At 38.6% G+C, this 23,555-nt stretch overlaps 1 protein-coding gene across 2 annotated transcripts in view; it reads left to right on the forward strand.

Annotated features, from left to right (window-relative positions):
- The first annotated feature begins 447 nt into the window (after positions 1-447).
- The window catches only part of MRPL3 (mitochondrial ribosomal protein L3), a 63,953-nt gene continuing 40,845 nt past the window's right edge, over positions 448-23,555 (forward strand). The window contains exons 1-6 of one of the 2 annotated variants that reach the window (XM_043595406.1): positions 448-717; positions 1,961-2,145; positions 3,407-3,498; positions 11,813-11,911; positions 18,836-18,935; positions 21,014-21,074. In XM_043595406.1, coding sequence (XP_043451341.1) covers positions 626-717; positions 1,961-2,145; positions 3,407-3,498; positions 11,813-11,911; positions 18,836-18,935; positions 21,014-21,074 — 629 coding nt within the window. In that variant the 5' untranslated portion in view covers positions 448-625. The remainder of the gene's footprint in view (positions 718-1,960; positions 2,146-3,406; positions 3,499-11,812; positions 11,912-18,835; positions 18,936-21,013; positions 21,075-23,555) is intronic. The other variant, XM_043595407.1, reaches the window with a different exon arrangement.

A 23,555-nucleotide genomic window follows, 5' to 3' on the forward strand; every position in this document is an offset into this window, starting at 1 on the left:
CATGCCAGCCCTGTTTCAGTGCCAGCTCTGTCCATCTGCCAGATGTACTATTTTGGACCGGCACCAAAATTCTGAGTCTCTGTTGCCTCATTTAGAATATAAAAATAACAATTTCCTTTTGGAGTTGTTTTGAACGTAAACCAGTGTAACAGTATCAAGGGCTGTTTAGTACAATGTGCTGCCCAGCAGTGAGCATTATTTAGAAGTGACCTGGCCTTCTTAAGGAACCTGTCCCTAGTTCGCTTCATTCTGGCAAAGTTTAAATTCCGAACATTTCCCTATTTCCCTCCTCCCGCCCCCCGCTTTTTTTTTTTTTTTTTTTCAACCCCTGGAGAGACAAATCAGTTAGTCCCCGCCATCCCTACCCTAACTGGGATCCAAAATAGGACTATCCGCAGGCGGAACTCTAGTTCCGGGGGTTGACCTCGGTGCCCGGAGCGCTTTAGGAAACGGACCGGAAGTGGCTCCAGCGGCCCTTTTCCGACCTGGGAGGGCAGCGGTACAAAGTCAGCGGGAGGATCCCGGAGGGCTCCGGTGGATTCGAGGCTGCAGCGTGGGGACGTCTTGAAAGCAGAGCGGCGGGGCGACAGGAAGAGCAGCGGGCCGAGCCCTCCCCGGCTACTCCATGCCTGGTTGGAGGCTGCTGGCTCAGGCAGGCGCCCGGGTGCTGGGCTGCGGCGCGAGCGGCCTGGGTGCTGCCCGGGGCTCGGGAAACAGGTGGGTGTTCGAGACTGGGTGTGGAGGTGTGGTCCCTGCGAAACACTGCGACCCGGAGCAGTGCCATGGCCCAGTGCGGAGGGGTCTGCCCTGGGTGGAGGAGAAAGGGGCTGTCTCCAAACCTCAGGCACACAGGAGTTAGGAGCGGTACTCCAAGGAAGCGCCGTTTAAAGGACTGAAGGGGTGGTTTTTTGTTTTTAATGTTTATGAGCCAGCGACTGGCAGAGAGCATTACCAACAGCAGTTATATTATCTACCAGTTAGTGGGCGTTTTCTCTGTACTGAATGCTTTGTTGAGTATGTTAGGCGTCTTAGTTCTCGTAGCCTTATGAGATAGAATTGCTGTCGTTATTCCTTCTACAGATACTATCATTATTCCGTAGTCATGATTACGTTTTGCAGATAAAACGGCAGCCTGGGGAAGTAAGATCAGTCAACTAATTAGTGCAAAATTTGGGACTCTAACGTGGATGCGCCTGACTACAAAAGGAGCATAGACGACAGAAAGCATTACTCCTTTTCTGACCCTCTCTGCAAGAATTACACACCTCCTTCCCGACTTTCATCCCCTGAAGTCTTCCTTGGTGTGTTCAAGTGGTCAGAGACCATGTCTTTTATGTATCTTCTGAGCTTTGGCAATGTCATTGCAGGGAAGAGGTGAGCTTATCAGAGAAAGGTCAGCATCCCACATTCTGCCACCTCCACTGGATGTAAACTATTAAGGGACATATACAAATGGGTCAGTGGCTTCTCCTTTGTAGGACAGCTCTGTTAGAAATTGGTTTATCCCAGAGGAGAAGATGAAGACCTTTTACCGTAGGGTAATCATTGACAGTAACTATGTGAATCCTGGGGCGCCTGGGTGGCTTGGTCGGTTAAGCGTCTGACTTCGGCTCAGGTCATGATCTCACGGTCTGTGAGTTCGAGCCCCGCGTCGGGCTCTGTGATGACAGCTCAGAGCCTGGAGCCTGTTTCAGATTCTGTGTCTCCCTCTGTCTCTGCCCCTCCCCTGTTCACGCTCTGTCTCTCTCAGTCTCAAAAATAAATAAACGTTAAAAAAAAAAAAGTGTGAATCCCATTTTTGTCATAAGAAATGTGAGGGGGAAAAAAAAAAACTTGCACAGATTCCAGACCCTTTCCTAAGGGCCAGACTGCACATTCCAACGCATGTGACCTCCCTTCCCCATGTTAAATGGGGGAACCTTTTATATTGTGGTTTGTTTTCCAATTTTTGTTTTTACAGAGCAGACATCTGGCTTTTGGTTAGAAGTCTCCATGGCAGGAGTGGTACTTGGTGGGATGAGCATCTTTCTGAAGAAAATGTCTCATTTGTTAAGCAGTTGGTCTCTGAGGAAAATAAAGCCCAATTAGCAAGTAAACTGTGTCCTTTAAAAGATGAACCATGGCCTCTACATCCTTGGGAGCCAGGTAGTTATTTTATATTTGAGAAGTTCTCATTCCCTAATGTGACTGGCATACTCACAATCATAGTGACTGCGGCGAAATGATAAATTTCTTGAATTTATTTTTCATGTCTCAAGTGTGTCTGTTTCAATGTAGTTTGGTTTGCAAGTTTATTTCTAGAATGCTGGTCTACTATGAGTGAATGTCTGATGGTAATCAAGATTTCCTCAAGAAGCTATTTTGCAGGTGAAAGGAAAATCATTCTGCATATGTCTTCTTGTTTCCTTCAGATAAAAAAATAAAATAAGTCAGGGAAGAAAAGCTGGAGGAGTGTAATTTAAACAGCAGTGTGTCACAGTGATGTTTTCAGTTGGGGTTCTAGCACTCCAGGTTTGCAAAGCATAACTCCAGAATCAGCAACTTGTAGCTCGCAGAGCATTAAACCCATGTGTAGCCAGACCAAGAAGAATAAGGCCTGTCTTGTTGAGAGTGTGGTCTCTGGTTGGGGTTTATTGTGTCAGTTCAATTGTATAGTGATCAGAAGTTCTTAGTGGAGTAACTTTCCTAACTTATGCAAAAAATCTAAGGGGCATGGTGGAGGCTGACATATTTTAGCAATGTGACCTCTTGTGTCATCCCTGTAACCCCACCTAAGTTCTTAGAATTTGAGTGGTAGATGTTTCCCAATTAATGAGGTTAGATATAAATTGATACTAGGAAAGCAAAGTGTAATGATAGATTTATGCCCTCTATTAATAGCATTATTTTAAAAGCAGAATATGGGGCGCCTGGGTGGCGCAGTCGGTTGGGCGTCCGAGTTCAGCCAGGTCACGATCTCGCGGTCCGTGAGTTCGAGCCCCGCGTCAGGCTCTGGGCTGATGGCTCAGAGCCTGGAGCCTGTTTCTGGTTCTGTGTCTCCCTCTCTCTCTGCCCCTCCCCCGTTCATGCTCTGTCTCTCTCTGTCCCAAAAATAAATAAACGTTGAAAAAAAAAATTAAAAAAAAAAAAGCAGAATATTATCAGTTTACCTATTTTCTTCATTTTGTATAGTTCTCATATATTTGTTCATTATACAGAGATTTATTAAGGACCAATATCTTACCCAACCATGGTTGAAGTCTCCTACATCTCTAAGGTGCAGTTGTATTTTACTCTATGAATATATTAACATGTGTCTTAGCTGCCTATTGCTCATATTGAAACCACAGTGTAGGAAATACTGTTGTATCATGTTGACGAGTGTTGAAAAAGTTTGTAATAACACTGATTTGTGTTTAATTACCAGGTTCCTCTAGAGTAGGCCTTATTGCCCTAAAGCTGGGTATGATGCCTTTATGGACCAAAGATGGTCAAAAACATGTGGTCACGTTACTTCAGGTAAGACAGAAACAGAAGATGTAACAGATCTGTATGTGTACCAAGATCTATTTGTGTAAATCTGAACGGGCAGTATTTGTATCCTAAAATACATAAGTGTATGGTGAAGAATGGGCTAATGTCAAGCATAAATACTATTAAAGAACTTTACTTCTGATTATTTCAGTAAATGTTTCACTTTTGCCTGAGTGGTGGTCTTCATGATACTGGCTTTGGATTTAACTAGGGCAATGAATAAAAAACCGTGTAGCCTAGCTTCTCACAGAGGTACCAGTTTAATTCATAATCGGAAAAAATCTGTCCCAACTTATTTTCATTCTTTCCTCTCAAAATTAACATTTTGGTCTTGTATATATACAATGGAATATTACTTGGTGATCAAAATGAATGAAATCTTGCAATTTGTAACTGTGAATGGAACTAGAGGATTATGTTAAGTGAAATAAGTCAGTCAGAGAAAGATAAATATATGATTTCACTTGTGGAATTTAAGAAAACAAGTTAATTTAGGGGAAGGGAAGGAAAAATAAGATAAAAAGAAAGATGGAGGCAAATCATAAGAAACTTGATTTTTTTTTATTCTTTTTTTTTTTTTTTTTTTTAAATGTACATCCAAATTAGTTAGCATATAGTGCAACAATGATTTCAGGAGTAGATTCCTTAATGCCCCTTACCCATTTAGCCCATCCCCCCGCCCACAATCCCTCCCCTAACCCTCAGTTTGTTCTCCATATTTAAGAGTCTTCTCTCTTTTGTCCTCCTTCCTGTTTTTATATTATTTTTGTATCCCTTCCCTTACGTTCATCTGTTTTGTCTCTTAAACTCTTCACATGAATGAAGTCATGATCTTTGTCTTTCTCTAATTTCACTTAGCATAATACCCTCCACTTCCATCCACGTAGTTGCAAATGGCAAGATTTCACTCTTTTTGATTGCCGAGTAATCCTCCATTGTATATATATACTACATCTTTTTTATCCATTTATTCATCGATAGACATTTGGGCACTTTCCATACTTTGGCTATTTTTGATTGTGCTGCTATAAACATGGGGGTGCATGTGTCCCTTCGAAACAGCACACCTGTATCCCGTGGATAAATGCCTAGTAGTGCAATTGCTGAGCCATAGGGTAGTTCTAATTTTAGTTTTTTGAGGAACCTCCATACTGTTTGCCAGAGTGGCTACACCAGCTTGCATTCCCACCAACAGTGCAAAAGAGATCCTCTTTCTCTGCATCCTTGCCAATATCTGTTGTTGTCTGGGTTGTTAATGTTAGCCATTCTGACAGGTGTAAGGTGATATCTCATTGTGGTTTTGTTTGTATTTCCCTGATGATGAGTGATGTGGAGCATTTTCTCATGTGTCGGTTGGCCATCTGGATGTCTTCTGTGGAGAAGTGTCTATTTATGTCTTTTGCCCATTTCTTCACTGGATTCTTTGTTTTTTGGGTGTTGAGTTTGGTAAGTTCTTTATAGATTTTGGATACTAACCCTTTATCTGATATGTCATTTGCAAATATCTTCTCCCATTCCATCGGTTGCCTTTTAGTTTTGCTGATTGTTTCCTTCACTGTGCAGAAGCTTTTTATTTTGATGAGCTCCCAGTAGTTCATTTTTGCTTTTGTTTCCCTTGCCTCCGGAGACGTGTTGAGTAAGAAGTTGCTGCAGCCAAGATCAAAGAGGTTTTTGCCTGCTTTCTCCTCGAGAATTGTGATGGCTTCCTGTCTTACATTTAGGTCTTTCATCCATTTTGAGTTTATTTTTGTGTATGGTGTAAGAAAGTGGTCCAGGTTCGTTTTTCTGCATGTCGCTGTCCAGTTTTCCCAGCACCATTTGCTGAAGTGACTGTCTTTATTCCACTGGATATTCTTTCCTGCTTTGTCAAAGATTAGTTGCTCATACATTTGGGGGTCCATTTCTGGATCTCTGTTCTGTTCATCTGAGTGTCTTTTTTTGTGCCAGTACCATACTGTCTGGATGATTACAGCTTTGTAATGCATCTTGAAGTCTGGGATTGTGATGCCTCCCACTTTGGTTTTCTTTTTCAGGATTGCTTTGGCTTTTCAGGGTCTTTTCTGGTTCCATACAAATTTTAGGATTGTTTGTTCTATCTCTGTGAAGAATGCTGGTGTAATTTTGATAGGGATTGCATTAAATTTGTAGATTGCTTTGGATAGTATCAACATTTTAACAATATTTGTTCTTCCAATCTATGAGCATGCAATATTTCTTTCATTTTTTTGTGTCTTCTTCATTTCTTTCATAAGCTTTCTACAGTTTTCAGTGTATGGATTTTTTACCTCTTTGGTTCGATTTATTTATAGGTATTTTATGGCTTTTAGTGCAACTGTAAATGGGATCGATTCCTTGATTTCTCTGTCTGTTGCTTCATTGGTGGTGTATAGGAATGCAACCGATTTCTCTGCGTTGATTTTATATCCTGCAACTTTGCTGAATTCATGAATCAGTTCTAGCAGTTTTTTGGTGGAATCTTTTGGGTTGTCCATATAGACTATCATGTCATCTGCGAAGAGTGAAAGTTTGACCTCCTCCTGGCCGATTTGGAATGCCTTTTATTTCTTTGTGTTGTCTGATTGCAGAGGCTAAGACTACCAATACTATGTTGAATGACAGTGGTGAGAGTGGACATCCCTGTCTTGTTCCTGACCTTGGGGGGATAGCTTTCAGTTTCTCCCCATTGAGGATGATATTAGTGTCGGGTGATTCATATATGGCTTTTATGATCTTGAGGTATGCTCTTCTATCCCTGCTTTCTTGAGGGTTTTTATCAAGGAAGGATGCTGTATTTCGTCAAATGCTTTCTCTGCATCTATTGAGAGGATCCTATGGTTCTCGTCCTTTCTTTTATTGATGTGATGAATCATGTTAATTGTTTTGTGGATATTGAACCAGCCCTGCATCCCAGGTATAAATCCCACTTGGTCGTGGTGAATAATTTTTGTAATGTATTGTTGGATCTGGATGACTAATATCTTGTTGAGGATTTTTGCATCCATGTTCATCAGGGAGATTGGTCTGTAGTTCTCCTTTTTAGTGGGGTCTCTGTCTGGTTTTGGAATCTAGGTGATGCTGGCATCACAGAAGGAGTTTCATTTCTATGAATGGAGTTTACCTTCCATTTCTATTTTTTGGAACAGCTTCAAGAGAATAGATGTTAACTCTTCCTTAAATGTTTGTTAGAATTCCCCTGGAAAGCCATCTGGCCCTGGACTCTTGTTTTTTTGGCAGATTTTTGATTACTAATTCGCTTTCCTTACTGGTTATGGGTCTGTTCAAATTTTCTATTTCTTCCTGTTGCAGTTTTGGTAGTGTATATGTTTCTAGGAATTTGTCCATTTCTTCCAGATTGCCCTTTTTATCGGCATATAATTGTTCATAATATTCTCTTATTATTGTTCTTATCTCTGCTGTGTTGGTTGTGATCGTTCCTCTTTCATTCTTGATTTTATTTATTTGGGTCCTTTGCTTTTTCTTCATGATCAAACTGGCTAGTAGTTTATCAATTTTGTTAATTCTTTCAAAGCACCAGCTTCTTGTTTCATTGATCTGTTCTACTGTTTTTTTGGCTTCGACAGCATTAATTTCTGCTCTAATCTTTATTATTTCCTGCCTTCTGCTGGTTTTGGGTTTTATTTGCTATTCTTTTTCCAGCTCCTTAAGGCATAAAGTTAGGTTGTGTATATGAGATCTTTCATCCTTCTTTAGGAAGGCCTGGATTGCTATATACTTTCCTCTTATGACTGCCTTTGCTGAGTCCCAGAGGTTTTGGGTTGTGGTGTTACCATTTTCATTGACTCCCATATACTTTTTGAATTCCTCTTTAACTTCTTGGTTAGCTTATTCATTCTTTAGTAGGATATTCTTCAGTCTCCAAGTATTTGTTACCTTTCCAAATTTGTTCTTGTGGTTGATTTTGAGTTTCATAGCGTTGTGGTCTGAAAATTTGCACGGTATGATCTCAACCTCTTTGTACTTACTTAGGACTGATTTGTGTCCCAGTGTATGGTCTTTTCTGGAGAACGTTCCATGTGCACTGGAGAAGAATGTATATCCTGCTGCTTTAAGATGAAATGTTCTGAATAGATCTGTTAAGTCCATCTGGTCCAGTGTGTCATTCCAAGCCATTGTTTCCTTGTGGATTTTTTGATTAGATGATCTGTCCGTTGCTGTGAGTGGGGTGTTGAAGTCTCCTACTATTATGGTATTACTATCAATGAGCTTCTTTATGTTTGTGATTAATTGATTTATATATTTGGGTGCTTGCACATTTGGCTCCTAAATGTTTACAATTATTAGGTCTTCTTGGTGGATAGACGCCTTGATTTGATATAATGCCCTTCTACATCTCTTGATACAGTCTTTATTTTAAAGTCTAGATTGTCTGATAGATGTATGGCTACTCCAGCTTTCTTTTGTTGACCATTAGCATGATAGATGGTTCTCCATCCCCTTATTTTCAATCTGAAGGTGTCTTTATGTCTGAAGTGGGTCTCTTGTAAACAGCATCTAGATGGGTCTTGTTTTCTTATCCATTCTTTTACTCTATGTCCTTTGATTGGAGCATTGAGTCCATTGACATTTAGAGTGAGTACTGAAAGATAGAAATTTATTGCTGTAATGATGCTTGTAGAGTTGGAGTTTCTGGTGGTGTTCTCTGGTCCTTTCTAATCTTTGTTGCATAAATTTTTTTTTTCATCATTTCTCCCCTCAGAGAGCCCCCCTTAAAATTTCTTGCAGGGCTTGTTTAGTGGTCACAAACTCCTTTAATTTTTGTTTGTCTAGGAAACTTTTAATCTCTCCTTCTCTTTTGAATGACAGCCTTTCTGGATAAAGAATTCTTGGCTGCATGTTTTTCTGATTCAGCACACTGAATATATCCTGCCACTCCTTTCTGGTCTGCCAAGTTTTTGTGGATAGGTCTGCTGCAAACCTGATCTGTCTTGCCTTGTAGGTTAGGGACTTTTTTTCCCTTGCTGCTTTCACGATTCTCTCCTTGTCCGAGTATTTTGTGAATTTGACTATGATATACCTTGTTGATAGTCAGTTTTTGCTGAATCTAATGGGGGTCCATTGTGCATCCTGGAATTTGATGTCAATGTCTTTCCCCAGGTTAGGAAAGTTTTCCTCTATGATTTGCTCACATAACCCTTCTACCCCTATTTCTCTGTCTTTCTCTTCTGGGACCCCTGTGATTCTGATGTTCCTTTTTAATGAGTCACTGATTTCTCTAATTCTTAAATCATGCTCTTTTGCCTTAATCTCCCTCTTTTTTTCTGCTTCATTATTCTCTATAAGTTTGTCCTCTGTATCGCTGATTCTCTGTTCTGCCTCGTCCATCCTTCCTGCCGCTGTATCCATCCGTGATTGCAGTTCAGTTACAACATTTTTTATTTCATTCTGACTATTTTTTACTTCTTTTATCTCTGCAGAAAGAGATTCTAATCTGTCTTCTACTCCAGCTGGTATTCTTATTATCGTGATTCTAAATTCTAGTTCAGACATCTTGCTTATATCTGTGTTGGTTAAATCCCTCTCTGTCGTTTCTTCGTGCTCTTTCTTTTGGGGTGAATTCCTTTGTGTTGTCATTTTGAAAGGAGAAAAGGAATTAATGAGGTAGAAAAATTAAAATTATAAAAATGTTAAAATTAAAATATTAAAATTAAAAAATAAACACACACACACAAAATCTAATAAATGATGCTAGATCCTAAGTGTGTTTTGGTCTGGGTGTTGATAGTGGTGTGACATAGGAAAAAGGCGGGGGGGAGGAAATCATTTGAGAATTTGAAAAAATGAATACACTGATGTAGACTAAAATGAGATAATGGGAGTAAAATAGAATTTGAAAAAATTTACACAAAAGTAAAGAATATAGTAGGAAGAAAATTAAAAATATTTTTAATAAAAATTAAAAATGAATTTTTTTCTCTTTCTATATTCAAGAGAAAGGAAAAAAAGGAAATCTTTTGTGAATACAATGTGGTAGACTAAAATAAAATGATGGAAGTAAAATAGAATATGAAAAATTTACCTAAAAGTAAAAAACATAGTAAGAAAAAATTAAAAATGTTTTTAATAGAAATTGAAAGTAAAAATGAAGTTTTTCACTGTCTGCATTCAAGAAAAAGAAATGAAAAAAGAAAACACAGAAATTGTTTGAAAATTTGAAAAGCTGAATACACTGAAGTAGACTAAAATAGAATGATGGAAGTAAGGTAGAATTTGAGAAAAATTACACAAAAGTAAAGAATATAGTAAAAAAATTAAAGGAAAATATTTTTAATTAAAATTGAAAATAAAAATGAATTTTTTGTCTTTCTGCTGAATTCTGTGGTTCAGGTTGTACAGATTGTTGTGTTAATCCTCCAGTCAGTTTTCTAGATGTGTAGGATGGTTTAGTGTTGGTCAGGCTGTATCTCATGGACGCGAGGCTCACAAAGAACTTCGATGCTGTTCTGCCATCTTGCCTTCTCTCCATAAGAGACTTTTAAATACAGATAACAAACTGAGAGCTGTTGGAGAGATGTTGGGTTGGGGGATGGGCCAAATGGGTGATGGGCATTAAGGAAGGCATTTGTTGGGATGTGCAATGGGTGTTATATGTAAGTGATGAATCACTAAATTTGACTCCTGAAATCATTGCACTATGTGTTAACTAACTTGAATTTTAATACAAATTTTTTTGAAAATTTGATCTCTTTGCTAACTTAGAATGTAACGCTCTTGTCTAGGGAAGCATTTTGTTCTCTGAGATGATACAAACTCTAATTGTTAAAAATGTGGGTGCTGGGACCAGAATACTTGACTTCACATCTTGATTCTTCCACTGCTTAGCTGTGTTCCTTGGAGCACTGTGCCTCCTCTGTAAAAGATAGAATTGTATTTGGTAAAGGAAATAACTATTACCTACCTCAGAAGGTTTTTGTGAGAGTTGCCCAAGGTATAAATGTCAAGCATTTAAAATAGTGTTAAATGTCCAATTTATATTGGCCACTGTTGTCTTTACAATTATTATTAGAGAAAGATCACTGATGGAGTTAGGAGACCATCATTCCCCAAATTGGGTTGGACATCTGAGTTCATCTTTGGGGCCTAATCCTAGACAGGTGATTGGACAGATGGTGGTGATTAAAATGAGTGCTCATGCACAGAAGTACGCTGAGTGCTCATAGGCCCCAGGGGGCCTTACAGGCCTTAGGACATTGTTATTGACCCTGAATGAACAAAGAGAGGATTATAGTTTCTAAAACTCTAGGGAACTTTGAGAGCTTTTAGGAATGCCTAGTTGGATTGTAAATTGGTACAACCACTTCGGAGAACAGTTTAGCATAATTATGTGGTAAAGTTGAGATTGGTGAACCTTGTAGTCTGGCCATTTCACTCCTGAGTGTTTAACAGAAAACTTGAGCAGGATACCTCTACAACAGTTATTATAGCAGTATTGCTCTTAATACTTCCCCAACTAGAAATAACCCACAAGTCTAACAGAATGGATAAATAAGTCATGGTATTCACACAATGGAAAGCTGGATAGCAGTAAAAATGAACAGAAGAGAGCTACACACAACAATATGGATTAAACTTAGAAATATAAACAAGTGAAAGAAGCAAAGCATGGAAAAGCACCTACAGTTTGATTCTATTTGTACAAAGTCTAAAGCAGGCAACACTAAACTACATTATTAAATACTTTAAAAGGTAGCAATTATAAAGAAAAGTAAGTAAATGATTACCGTAAGTGTCAAGAATAGTAGTTATTTCTAGGGCAGTGCTTCTCAAATTTTAGTGAGCCTCAGAATCAACCTGGAAGGCTTATAAAATGAGATTCTGATTCAGTAGGTCTGGGCTGAGGCCTAAGGGTCAGCATTTTCACCAAGTGCCCAGGTGATGTCGATGCTGCTTCTTTGGAGACCACACATTGAGAACCGCTGCTTCAGGGGTAAAAAAAAAACAGGCAGGGAGGTTATTGGGAAGAGCCACGCAGAGGTTTTGTGGGTTCTACTTCTTGACATGGGTGGTGGTTAATGCCTGTTTTCTTCACAACTACGCGTTCTGTTGTATATTTTTGTTTTAGGCACTTTTCTCTATGTGTTGTCTGTATGCTCTGCCTGTAATTGACTTTTTTTTTTTTAAGGGTATTTCTATAACTTAAGATTGTGGTTGGTGTTAGAGGAATGGTGAGATAATTAACTTTAGGGAATTCCTCATTGTCCTAAGGCTTTGGTGTGGCTGGTATGATATGTTAAAATGTATCTTGGCACATAACTTAGTTTTTTTATATTTGTTTTCTTAGGTACAAGACTGTCATGTTCTAAAATATACTCCAAAGGAAAACCATGATGGAAAAATGGCAGCCCTAACTGTAGGAGGAAAAACTGTGTCACGTTTCTATGTAAGGATGTATTTTCATTCTTTAGAATAGTACATTTCATTAGCTTCAGATCTGAATTCTTTAAGTTTTAAGGCTATTCCATAGTCACAAACTTGTGTTTGTCCATGTGGTAAATTGTGGATTTGGGGTGGAGGTAGTTTGTTCAAGCCCTTGAGCCCAGGATTCTCTATTGTTCCAGTTCCTCTCTTTAGTATTTGGAACAAGTAACTTTACCCTCCATGCTGAAGTATTTACCCATCTGTACAATGGGGATAAAAATACTACCTACCTAAGAGATTTGTTACCAAGATTAATGAGATTTTTCATATGTATCTTCTACAAAGACACATGGAAGAGGGTATGTGTGCTTGGGAAGAGAGGTGTGGTATAGGAGATCTTAGTGTGTGAGTGTGGGGGAAGGTAGTTAAGGTGCAAAGGTACACCTGTCTGGGTAGAGTGCTGAAGGGTTTAGACTTCATCCTGTAGATTCCCAAGCACTTTCTAAATTCTTTAAAAAAAAAAAAATTTTTTTTAATGTTTATTTTTGAGACAGAGCATGAGTGAGGGAGGGGCAGAGAGACAGGGAGACACAGAATCTGAAGCAGGCTCCAGGCTCTGAACTGTCACCACAGAGCCCCATGCGGGGCTCGAACTCGTCAACTGCGAGATCATGACCTGAGCCGAAGTTGGATGCTCAACCAACTGAGCCACCCAGGCACCCCAAGAGCTTTCTGAATTCTTTAACTGTGGCAGTAATGTGGTCAAGTCGTTATCCTGGTTAACTAGATAAGAAGAATCTGGATGCAAGGAGGACATTTAGGAAGTTGTTTTAAGCTCTGGGAAGAGTGGATAAAAGGCTTTGAGCCAAGGCAGTTGCATTGGGCTTGGAGGAGACAGGGATTTAAAGAAGACTGGGTGAGTATATGGTGAGGGGACGCAGGCAGAGAGTGGTTCCTAAGCGAGCACCTGGTTCATTGCTAATGCTGTAACCTGAAATAGCAACAAGGAAAGAGGAAGTTTTGGAGGAAAGAAGTGTGTGAGGCGTTTATAGAAAATTCAGGTGGGGTTGTCCCGTAAATAGTTGGATATACTGATCAGTGAATTCAGTTATATGGTTAAAACCATATAGAATCATCAGAGTCCTATAGTTTGGTAGGACTAGAGTCCATTTAGGCCTGTCTCATAAGTGTTAGAGAAGTTAGTTACTTTTGCATATTATACTAGTATAGCCTATTTATATATATTTTTAGTTCTGCTAAAAATTCTGCTATTCACTCTTGACAATTTATTGGCTAATAATTTTAGGATTTAAAATAATTTCACAGTAATGAAAAGCACAGTGAGGTATTTATGGAAACTTTTTTTAGATGTCAGATTTTTTTCAAATGTTTGAATATTTTAAATGTATATATGCTAGTCTTCATGTGAATAATTGTTTGATACATGTTTTCTCGTTGATTGTACTTCTGTGTTTTTGTTATGTCTAGCACCATCATCTTTATTTTCATTACCAATTTTGTAAATTCATGACTTTATTGCCTTGATACTTGTAAATGAAACATAAAACTGGGATAATCCACTCTGCTCCAACAGATCTGTGAACATTACTTCCCAGAACTGTGAGCCAGTGGAAAAACAAGTGGATGTGGGGTCAGAAGAGCTGAGTTCTAATTCTCACTTCTACCATTAGCTCCCTTCACTCTACTTTCTTGAACATCTGTTTTCTTATACATAAAAACAGGGAATTGGACTTGATGGCTGCTAATCCTCTTTTGGTTCTAAAAGTCTCACATTAACTCTCAAATATTTTAGTTCTCAAGGAAAAACAAAAGTTCCCCCCAAAAATGTATTTGGCAATTCATTTTATTCTATTTTACTTAATGAAGAAGGTGTCTTATAGATAAGATTTTATTAGCATAATACTAATAATTGAAATATTTCAGAAATGGTAGTACTACATTTTCATACTTGAGACTGTGGTCTACACATTTTAAGCTTTATTCTCTTTCGTGAGTATACCGCACAGCAAGGTGATTTGGATGCTCTATTGTGTTGTGGAGGATTTCCACCCACTTACCTTGCACAGATTTTTTTATTTACTCTCTGGTATAGGAAGTGCTACAGAGACCTTTCATGCTCTTCAAGATATAAATTTTCTAGGTCCAGAGAGCATGTATTAAATACTAAGAAAAATCTTTGTCTTTGACCTTTTTTTAGAGTGAGGTGTGAAAATGAAGTTTTAGAATTCTTTATAAGTAAAGAATTTTGGTTCAAAAAGGAAAAAGATTTTCAAACCTAAAAGTAAGCAGACTTCCTTTTGCGTATTGTATCCCTCAGAGAAACTGCAAGTACGTTGGTTATAGAAGGTTTTAAAAACAAATACACCGATGAATATAAAATCTCAACTAGTTAAGCATTCTAAAATGATTGAATCAGTTTTATTTATAATAGGGCTAGAACTGTTTTGGGTTGGTTGTTTTTTTGTTTTTTGTTTTTTTTTTTTAACTCTGTAAAGACTTTTTTAGGCCTCCCAGAAATTAGACTGTTTTGCTTTTGCTGTTTTTGTAGTTTATTGTAAATAAAAACATAGTGTTTTTGAATAAGGAAGTTAAGTGGCCTTAAAAGTTGATCGAATCAATTCATCTTAGGAGCAGAGAAGCATTTTCATTGTGAGAGGGATAATTGCAAAGAACTTTGAAGAGGGAGACAAAAAATGCAGCTTCATAGATGGGATTATCCGAGTGTGACATTGCTGTCAGTCTTTTAAATTGCCTTTTGAAATCATTTATTTGGAAGTCAAAAAAAAAAAAAGCCTTGTGTTACACCACTGCTGCTTTCAGCTCAACTTGAGCATTTGGTGTTTTTCACAAACAATACCTAATTAGTTTTATGATATTTTGATTTTTAAAAGAAAAAATTAAAGTATTCATTTTTACTGAAATTAAAAGATAATCAAGAAGTATGTTATGTATTATCTTTTATGTCTCAGTCTGTAGTTACTTAGGTCAGGATGTTTATCTTTATTTTGTGTTGCTGAAAAGTAAAAGATTTTTCTTAGAAGCTCCCTTGCATACTTAGAAGCTATTAATAAAATGCTTTTTAAATCATCAGGTAGAATAAGTGAATGTCAAATAAATTTGAAATCTATTCTAAAATGTAATAAATCTAAATCTGAACATCAGTAAAATAATTGCAAGGAGCCACATTTTTATTCTTTTTTTTTTTTTTTAACGTTTACTTTTGAGACAGAGAGAGACAGAGCATGAACGGGGGGAGGGTCAGAGAAAGAGGGAGACACAGAATCAGAAGCAGGCTCCAGGTTCTGAGCTGTCAGCACAGAGCCCGACCTGGGGCTCGAACTCACAGACCACGAGATCACGACCTGAGCCGAAGTCAGATGCTTAACTGACTGAGCCACCCAGGCGCCCCAAGGAGCCACATTTTTAAATCAGAACTTATGTGTTTACTTTTGTTGCAAATGAAGTGTGTATGGTTGATGAAAAGTAGGGGACTTGATAAGTGTGTTGTTGAATATGAGTGTTGGATTTGAGCATGTGGGAGGTGAAACTATAGAGAATGACTGGGATGAACTTATGTCATCATTCTTTTGGAGGAAAGGAGGAAAGGAGAGCTTCTTGAGGGAACACTGAAGTACAGAACAATCTTTTGTAGGCATCCAAAGCAGGGCTTCTCAGCATCTGTTGCATGGTTCCACTAGAGGGCTCCAGGGTTTGTGGGCTGACCCAAAAATTAACATTCTATACTTATGGGCCAGTGCCACCCAATTCCATGTCTATCAAAGGCAACCTTCTCAGTGTTACAGGGTGGCCCTAACAGTCCACATTTTAAACTGAAATCAAGGAACTGCAGTTTGCTGCATATTCACATATTCTACAATTAAGTCTGGCTGTACAGATACTCCATTGGATTGGGTGTGCAGTGATGCTTGATTATCCGTACATCATCAGCATCCTCTTGAGTTGGCTAGGGTTTTTCAGTTGCTGCTGTGCTTGCTTTTTTAATTACAAAATTACTCTTGGTTTGGTTTCATAATATAGTTTCCTGAAGATTTGCTCATCCTCAGAATAAGCTGTAATGTTTATTTTAGGCCTGCAATTTTTTAAATAACTAGACTCGAAGATAGCATTGTAAACACAGTAATATTGTGTGCCAAGAACTGATGCAGCAGCAAGCGTGGAAAGGTGGGGTGGCTTGGAGAGACAAACCAGGACTTCACGTCTAGACAGATGTCTGTCCTCCATCTCTTGTGTCTTCACCATTCATTTAGCTCACTTCTGCAGTGTCTGACTTGCCACTGTGCTTAGCTCTAAAGTTACAGATACAGGTGAATAAAACAGCTCGCCACCCATGTGCTCCAGCAGACAGGCAAACATTCACTGGTAAATGTAAGGTAACATGAATAATAATTGAGATGTATGCAAGGTCTAGAGATAACAGACAAGGAAGTAGTCTGCTCTGGCAAGGTGGCCCAGGCAGGAATCTAGACAGGAAATATCACTGGAGCTGGGACTAGACATATATTTAACAGATTTTTAACATGCTTTGGAGGTACAGAGGTGGAGAAGAATTACAGGCCAAGGGACTGGCGTAATCAGACATAGGTAAGCATACATAGAGTACTATGGCTTGTTGGGCTGCAGGTGTTTCTTTTGTGATGAGAGAGGAAGTTGAAGGGGAGAGAGCATCAGGAAGATAGATACGCCTATGTTGGTTATAGTTGCATGAAAGAGGTACTCTTCACACCAGAAAATGTAAAGTGGTACAACTCTTTTGGTAAGTCTTCCAGCAATCTATATCGAGAGTCTTAAGAATTAAAAAAAAGACCCAGGACATCATTTTAAGGAAATGAGGTATCCATGAAGTTTTCCATTCAAAGATATTTTTTATTCAAGCATATTTACAGTAGCAGAAAAAAGGGCAAGGGTGAAGGGAAAAACAGGCAGCAGGACCTACCAGGAGCTGGGGATGTAGCAGCAACTAAAGTTTCTGTTCTCAAAGCTTACATTTTGGTGGGCTTGGTGGTGAAACAGGGAGGCTGTAGCATAGAAGATAAACAATAAAAAATGGCTATAGAAGTGCTTCTAAGACTAATAAAGTAGGTTGAGAGGATTGCGAGTGACAGAAAGTGGTGCTATTTTAGACAGAATAATCAGGAAAGGTAAGTTAATATTTGGGTAGAGGCCTGAATAAATTGAGGGAGCAAGGCCTGGAAAAAATCTGGCAGGAAAGCATTTCAGGCAGGGGGGACAGTATGTGCAAAGTACCTGAGGCCATTGTTTAATGTGTTCTTGGACTGGTTAGGAGGAATGCATTGTACCTGAAGCAGGGTGGCCAGGAGGAGAGTAGTAGATGACAGAATGTACAGAACCTTGTAAACCATGTTAAGGATTTAGGATTGATTCTGCATGAGATGGAAACCATTGTGGAGACATGAGTTAGCTTGAGTTTTAAAAGGGTCATGCCAGCCTGTGACTAGAGAACAGAGTGTGGAGCCAGGAGTGTGGAAGTTTGGAGACCGACTAGGAGGCTATGGAAATAATCCAGGAAAAAGATGGTGGATTGGGGTGCGGGTGAGGAGTAGTGGATGTGGGCTGTATTTTTTTCTCTTTTGTTTGAGAGAGAGAGAGCGTGAGCAGGGGAGGGGCAGAGGGAGAGAGAGAGAATCCCAAGCAGTCTCCACACTGTGACGGTGAGGACCCTGTCATAGGGCTTAAACTTGTGAGATCATGACCTGAGCTGAAGTCAAGAGTCAGATCCTTAACTGACTCAGCCACCCAGGCACACGTGGACTGTATTTTTAGAGTCTACAGGAACTGCTGATCAGTGGGACATGGGATGTGAGAAAGAAAAGAGTCAAAGGTAATCACAAGATTTTGGGTCCAAACAACAGAAGTATGGAGTTGCCCTTTGTTGAGATTTGGAAGATCAGAGGAAAGCAGGCTTCTGGGGGGAAGTTGAGTTCAATTTTAGACATGTCAGATTTGAGTTGCTGTATGACATCGAAGTGAGATAGTGAGTTGGCATTTGGATGAATGAATTTGCAGTTCAGAATAGAATTTGCAATTGAAGTTAGAAATGTGGGGTTTTTAGCGTGTGAAAGAACAGAGAGTGACAGCCTCAAGGAGAAAGTGGTCACCTGTGCCAAGCATTGCTGATAAAGCCAATAAGATGAGTATTGACTGGTGTGTTTGACCACATGGAGATGGTTGGTGACCTTGACAAGCGCTTTGCATTGAGTATTAGGGGCTGCAAGTATCTAATTAAAGTGGGTTTGAGAGAATGGGAAGATAGAATGTAGATTCAGCAAAAGTCTTTCAAGGAGATTGTAAGGGGGAATGGAAAGATTAGCTAAAGGAGGCTGTGTGGTCAAGAGAAAGTTTTGGGTTTTTTGTTTTTTGTGTTTTAAAGTTTTTTTTTTTAATTAATTTATTTTGAGAGAGTATGCATGCACACACAAGGAAGGGCAGAGAGAGGGGGAGAGAGAGAATCCCAGGCAGGCTTCATGCTGTCAGCACAGCGCCTGACATAGGGCTCAATCCCATGGACTGTGAGATCATGACCGGCGCCAAAATCGAGTCGGACGCTTAACCCACCGAGCCACCCAGGTGCCTTAGGATTAGGTTTCTTGATACTTACAGTCTCCAGTCAGAATTCACATATGATCACAACTCTTTCTTCTCCTACAGAAGAAAAGTCTTTCACCATTTAGTGTATATGAGCTCCACCATGCACATGGTGGATCCTTGGTGTGATGGATTATAGATAAAAATCCCACCTCCCCAAATAAGAGGAATGTGGTGCTCTTTGTTCATTAGGGGAACAGTGTGCTCTTAATGATTTGTTGATAACTTGGTTTAGATCTCTGTGTATTGAACTCCACCTTTAGTATTAATGAGTTACTTATGTGTACTGCTTTTCCTCTAGAAATCTCCATCTCTGTTGGAATTTTACCAAGAACTTGGATTGCCGCCAAAACAGAAAGTTAAAATCTTTCGTGTAACAGATAATGCTGTGATTAAACCAGGTAATCTGAGGTTGGGGAGAGGAGGGAGGCAAAAATACCCAGATACGTGGTTTGTTTAATGTTAGCCCTTTTGGTAAAGTTGAATCCACAATACAAAGCCCCAAACATTTATTTTTAAATACAAAATGGCATCTAATTTAATCACTGGGGACAAACAAGCCATTTTCTTTTTTGACTAGAAAGAACTGTAGAGAACTCTTTGTTTTCCATTAAAGAGGGAGGAGCGCTTTTGTTTTTAACTTGTACAGAGAGTTTTACATTTGGAAGAGTCACTCCAAATAAATACACTAACTTTTATTTATTTTTATTTTTTATTTTTTTAAATACACAAACTTTTAAAATGTGAAGTTCACTCGGTGTAGGGTGACATTTTAGTAAGTGAGGAAGAGCTAGACCCCCGTTGAGATAGAAGAATTTGAGAAAATATGAAACAGTAGAGTGACTGACCATAGCACCTTGATCCTTACTTAAAAGTTCCAAAGTATTTTACTTTACCAAATGTCAAAAAGTACAGTTCGGCAATGTGTTTATGTCGGTTTATGTAGTTAACAACATTTTGACATCTTTGAACTTCAGAAAAGCTCCCTCATGTCTTGAACTTGAGTTCTAACAATTAGACAGTCAGAGGGTGTCTTGAGATTTAATACTTTAATATCTGAACTGAATTTCATGAAGTAAAATACAATTTCAATAGGCCTTATTAATTGGAATGACAGAGGATCAGCCTTGATATAAGCTGGAATTAAAAGTGTTTTTTGAAGTGCAAGTTTTATAGTTTAAAGCTAAAGTGAATGGAATTAAGGGAACAAATGTAAAAATTAAGTCCATATTAACTTCTGTTGTAGCTCAAACCATTTAAAATTGTTTTTGTGGTGAAAGTGGTCATGTATCAACAGTTCAAGTCATTCACCCTCCTAGAAATTTAGTCAGTTTTAATCTCTCCTATATTTTCTTAGTTCAATGTTTTTCTCTGCCCATACAAATCTAGGTTAAGTCCTTCGTTAAACGATACTACCCCTCTGAAATCCCATAGAATCTTACTCCCTGTTTTAAATGAGCCAAAAATAGCATTCAATTATATTCCCTATTACATTGATTATGGCTTTTTTTTGTTTTGTTTTTAAGAAAAATGTCTCTTATTTGATGATGTTAACGTTGATTCTTCACCTATATAATAAATTCTTGAGGTCAGGAACCATGTCTTATACTTCTGTATTTCTAACTGTACATATGGTAAATGTGCAGTATTTGCAGATTGTCAAATTAAATAGTTCTCATAGTGTTAACTTTAAATTGATGCAAACAAAATGTTGTGAAGGACTTTCACTTACAAAATTCCTTTAACACATTTTTCTGGTGTATTTTAAGTAAGACTCCATTTACATACAACCAGATTTGGAAATGTTAGTATATAAAACTGGGGGTATCAATAATAGCAATTTTTCAGTATTCTAAATGATCCAGGCATGCTAGAATAACTATATTTTATTGATACAGTGACCATTCTACCAACAATAGATATGTATGGGCTCTATATGGATATCACACATCCAGTGTACAATGAAGCTGGGTTCAAACACTTAAGTTCCTACTTTCGGATAACTTATCTCAAATCTCTAAAAAAGATTTGATCCAGCCAGAACATTTTTTTGAGTCATTCTTTTATTTTTATTTTCGTTATATGAAATAGGAAAAATACCTTAAGTCAGTATATTGTTATTTACCAAAGCAACAAAAAATCATCAAACCCATGTATTTACCAGCAAGAACACAGTGTCTGTCATGTGAATTACCCATTTCAACCAGTACCACATTGGCCTCTGTGAAGGCACAAGCCCATCCGCCAGCTGTGATCTGTTGGCCCAACATCCTGGGACACATTGTTCTTCAGCCCATGGACAGTCGATTAAAACATGTTTGATGAACAATTTTAATTATTGATGTTTCTAATAATTATAATTGCAGAAGAGAATCTTCTACTTTTTTGGAAACCTGATAGGCTTTCTAGATGTAGTTTATGTTCAGTGACGTTGTTCTGGGCCGACATTTCATATATTGCTTGTTTTCTTTTCATAAAGGCACTCCTCTTTATGCTGCTCACTTTCGCCCTGGACAGTATGTGGATGTCACAGCCAAAACGTAGGTCTGCTTAACAGGTTCTTTTCCTTTTGTTCTTCTCATATTAAAAAATAACAGAGCAAGTGAAAGTATAGTCTTTCCAGTCAATGAGTAAAAATTAAGTAACCATTATTCTCATTCGTAATTCTGTAATGTTATTGATTGTACTGGATTTTAAATTGCACTGAATTAGTTGTATGTGAAGAGTTCACATCAACTTACAGGTTTTAAACTGAGACGCATGCTTCTGGAAATGAGACTGAAAGAAAGGTCACATTACTCAGGTTCTTTGTGGGTTGGGCCCGCTTCTATTTTTAAGACCAAAGGCTACCTGCTGTTTGATGGTGAAATATAAATGAACAGTGCTATGCAGTTCTTTTGAGATTGTGTCATCTAGTAATTGGTGGTTCTTTCCAACTCTAGGAGATGGTTAAATTAGAAACATTACAAACATTTTATATGGTTTGTGATGGTTGTTTTGCTTAAGGTTCCCCTAGGGTAACTATAAAACATTTTGTTAACTGTGTTAAAAGCCTATCAAAAGCTGGAAGAAGTAGTATTACACCTTAGACCTCTAGCAGTGTGGGGTTATCTCTCAGTGCTGGACAAGTGAGACTTCTTCCATAAAAACAGAATATTTTTTTATCCTTAAACAAGGGTTTAATTTGACAGAAATCAACACTTATTTGTCACACTAACAGAAAAATGCTGACTTTGAGTCATTTTTCAGACTGGGCAATGGTATTTCTGGTACTGTAGTTTTTTCATATCTTACTGTCAGATGGCTTAAGATAAGTTCGGTACTGGCAGGATGATCTCCAGGAAACATTTAGCTCTTAGAGAAGCAGCAGTTCAAAATTTGGTTAAGGTTACTTCACTGTGGAATGAAGTAACTGATCCCCCGTCTATGTTTGTGTAGAAATTGTTCAGTATATGTTAGTAGAATCCACCTGACCTAGGCTAAACTAAACTCCAAATATCAGCTCTTGGCTCTTCTTGTTTCTTGTTCTGTCACCACAGATGATAATTTTACTTCTTTTGTGTGCCTTTTTTGTCATTTGAAAAATGGGTCTGGGAACCGTTTGAAAATTAACGGTGGTCCACAGGTGCTCTGGAACAGTCTGACAATCACAGTGACTGAGCCAAAGAGCTTTTAAGCAAAGAAACCAGATGAGTGCCAGCATCAGTTTCCTTAATGCAGTCAGATGCACTTTATTTCCACTCAGGTAAGAGCCATAGCAAACAGCTCTTACCTTTGATTAGCTATTTAGAAATGGAGTCCAGATAGATGGACAATACAGTGGGTCCTCTTTTTAGAGAGATTATGGACTTCTCCCCCTTTTTTTCCTGCATCCTGATTGTTGCAGACTCATTCCTACTTACTGAGGCCTCTAAAATTACTTGGTAACTTTCTTTGTTCTGTCTTTCCTTGTCAAGAACTCAGAATATTGGAGCTGTAAAACTTTCGTTACCTAGGGAGATGTGTGTGTCGTGAATCAGATGATTTTCCTTTTTAATTTCTGAGTTGATTATTACATGTAATAAAGTACCTCAGTAATTTTGTTAATATACACACAGCTGATAGCGCATAAATTCTGTTACCTAGTTTACCGAATATATGAGCTATTCTGAGAAGTCCTACAAAGTCAGAGGCCTTTGTTAGCAGGTGCCTTGTGCTGGGATTTGTGACTAGCTTGGACTAAAGCCAGCTTTTCAGATGGCTGTGTTCAGCAAATGCTTTCATTTCATATGCTGCTGTCAGGTTTCATTGACTTCTTAAAAGTTAGTTTTAAAACTTCATCCTTTTTATTACGAGTATAAAGTGAAAAGGAAACTGTTTTAATATCATGTACCTAGAAAACTGTAAATCCTTGTGCCAGTCTCAAGACTAGATGGCTGATAAGAGCTGGGGGAACAACTAGCCCTGGGGTTTAAAGTAGTGGCCGTTCAACTCTGGAGAAGGGAGGACCTTCATTTGAGAAGATCTCACTGTTGTGTGTGCTGCAGTCCAGGATTCTGTTTGACTTTTCACCAGGTAACTGGCAAGAGTTACCCCACACAAGTGTGCACTTTAATCTCGTGGGAGTGTCTTTACGTCGTATTACTTCAGATGTGATGAAATAAGACTTTCGCTTTTTGCTGAATATTTCCAGTGACTCTTGTAGCTAGCATGTTATTATGGCCTCAAGATGCTTCTGAGTGTTTGTAAATTAGTGGGACTCTGTCCTTCTCACGAGGAGCCATTTTGAATTCCTTCCAGGGGCAGTATTGGATCCTCAGCTGCATGCAGTCCTGGTGGCTGCTGCCTCTCCCTTTTGCCCTTGACAGATAATGCAGGACACACACACGCATCTGCTCGCTTTTCTTTTTCCTTTTTAAATCCTGGTCTCCTTTTCCTGATGCTTCTCAGTTTACGGAGTTGAAGTTCTTTACAGCCAATGAGAATGTTCTTCTCCTTGTTGGCTGTAAATGGAACCATCATCTTTTGGGAATAGATTACGA

Source organism: Prionailurus bengalensis, chromosome C2 (genome assembly GCF_016509475.1).
Source record: "Prionailurus bengalensis isolate Pbe53 chromosome C2, Fcat_Pben_1.1_paternal_pri, whole genome shotgun sequence".
Classification (NCBI taxonomy): domain Eukaryota; kingdom Metazoa; phylum Chordata; class Mammalia; order Carnivora; family Felidae; genus Prionailurus; species Prionailurus bengalensis.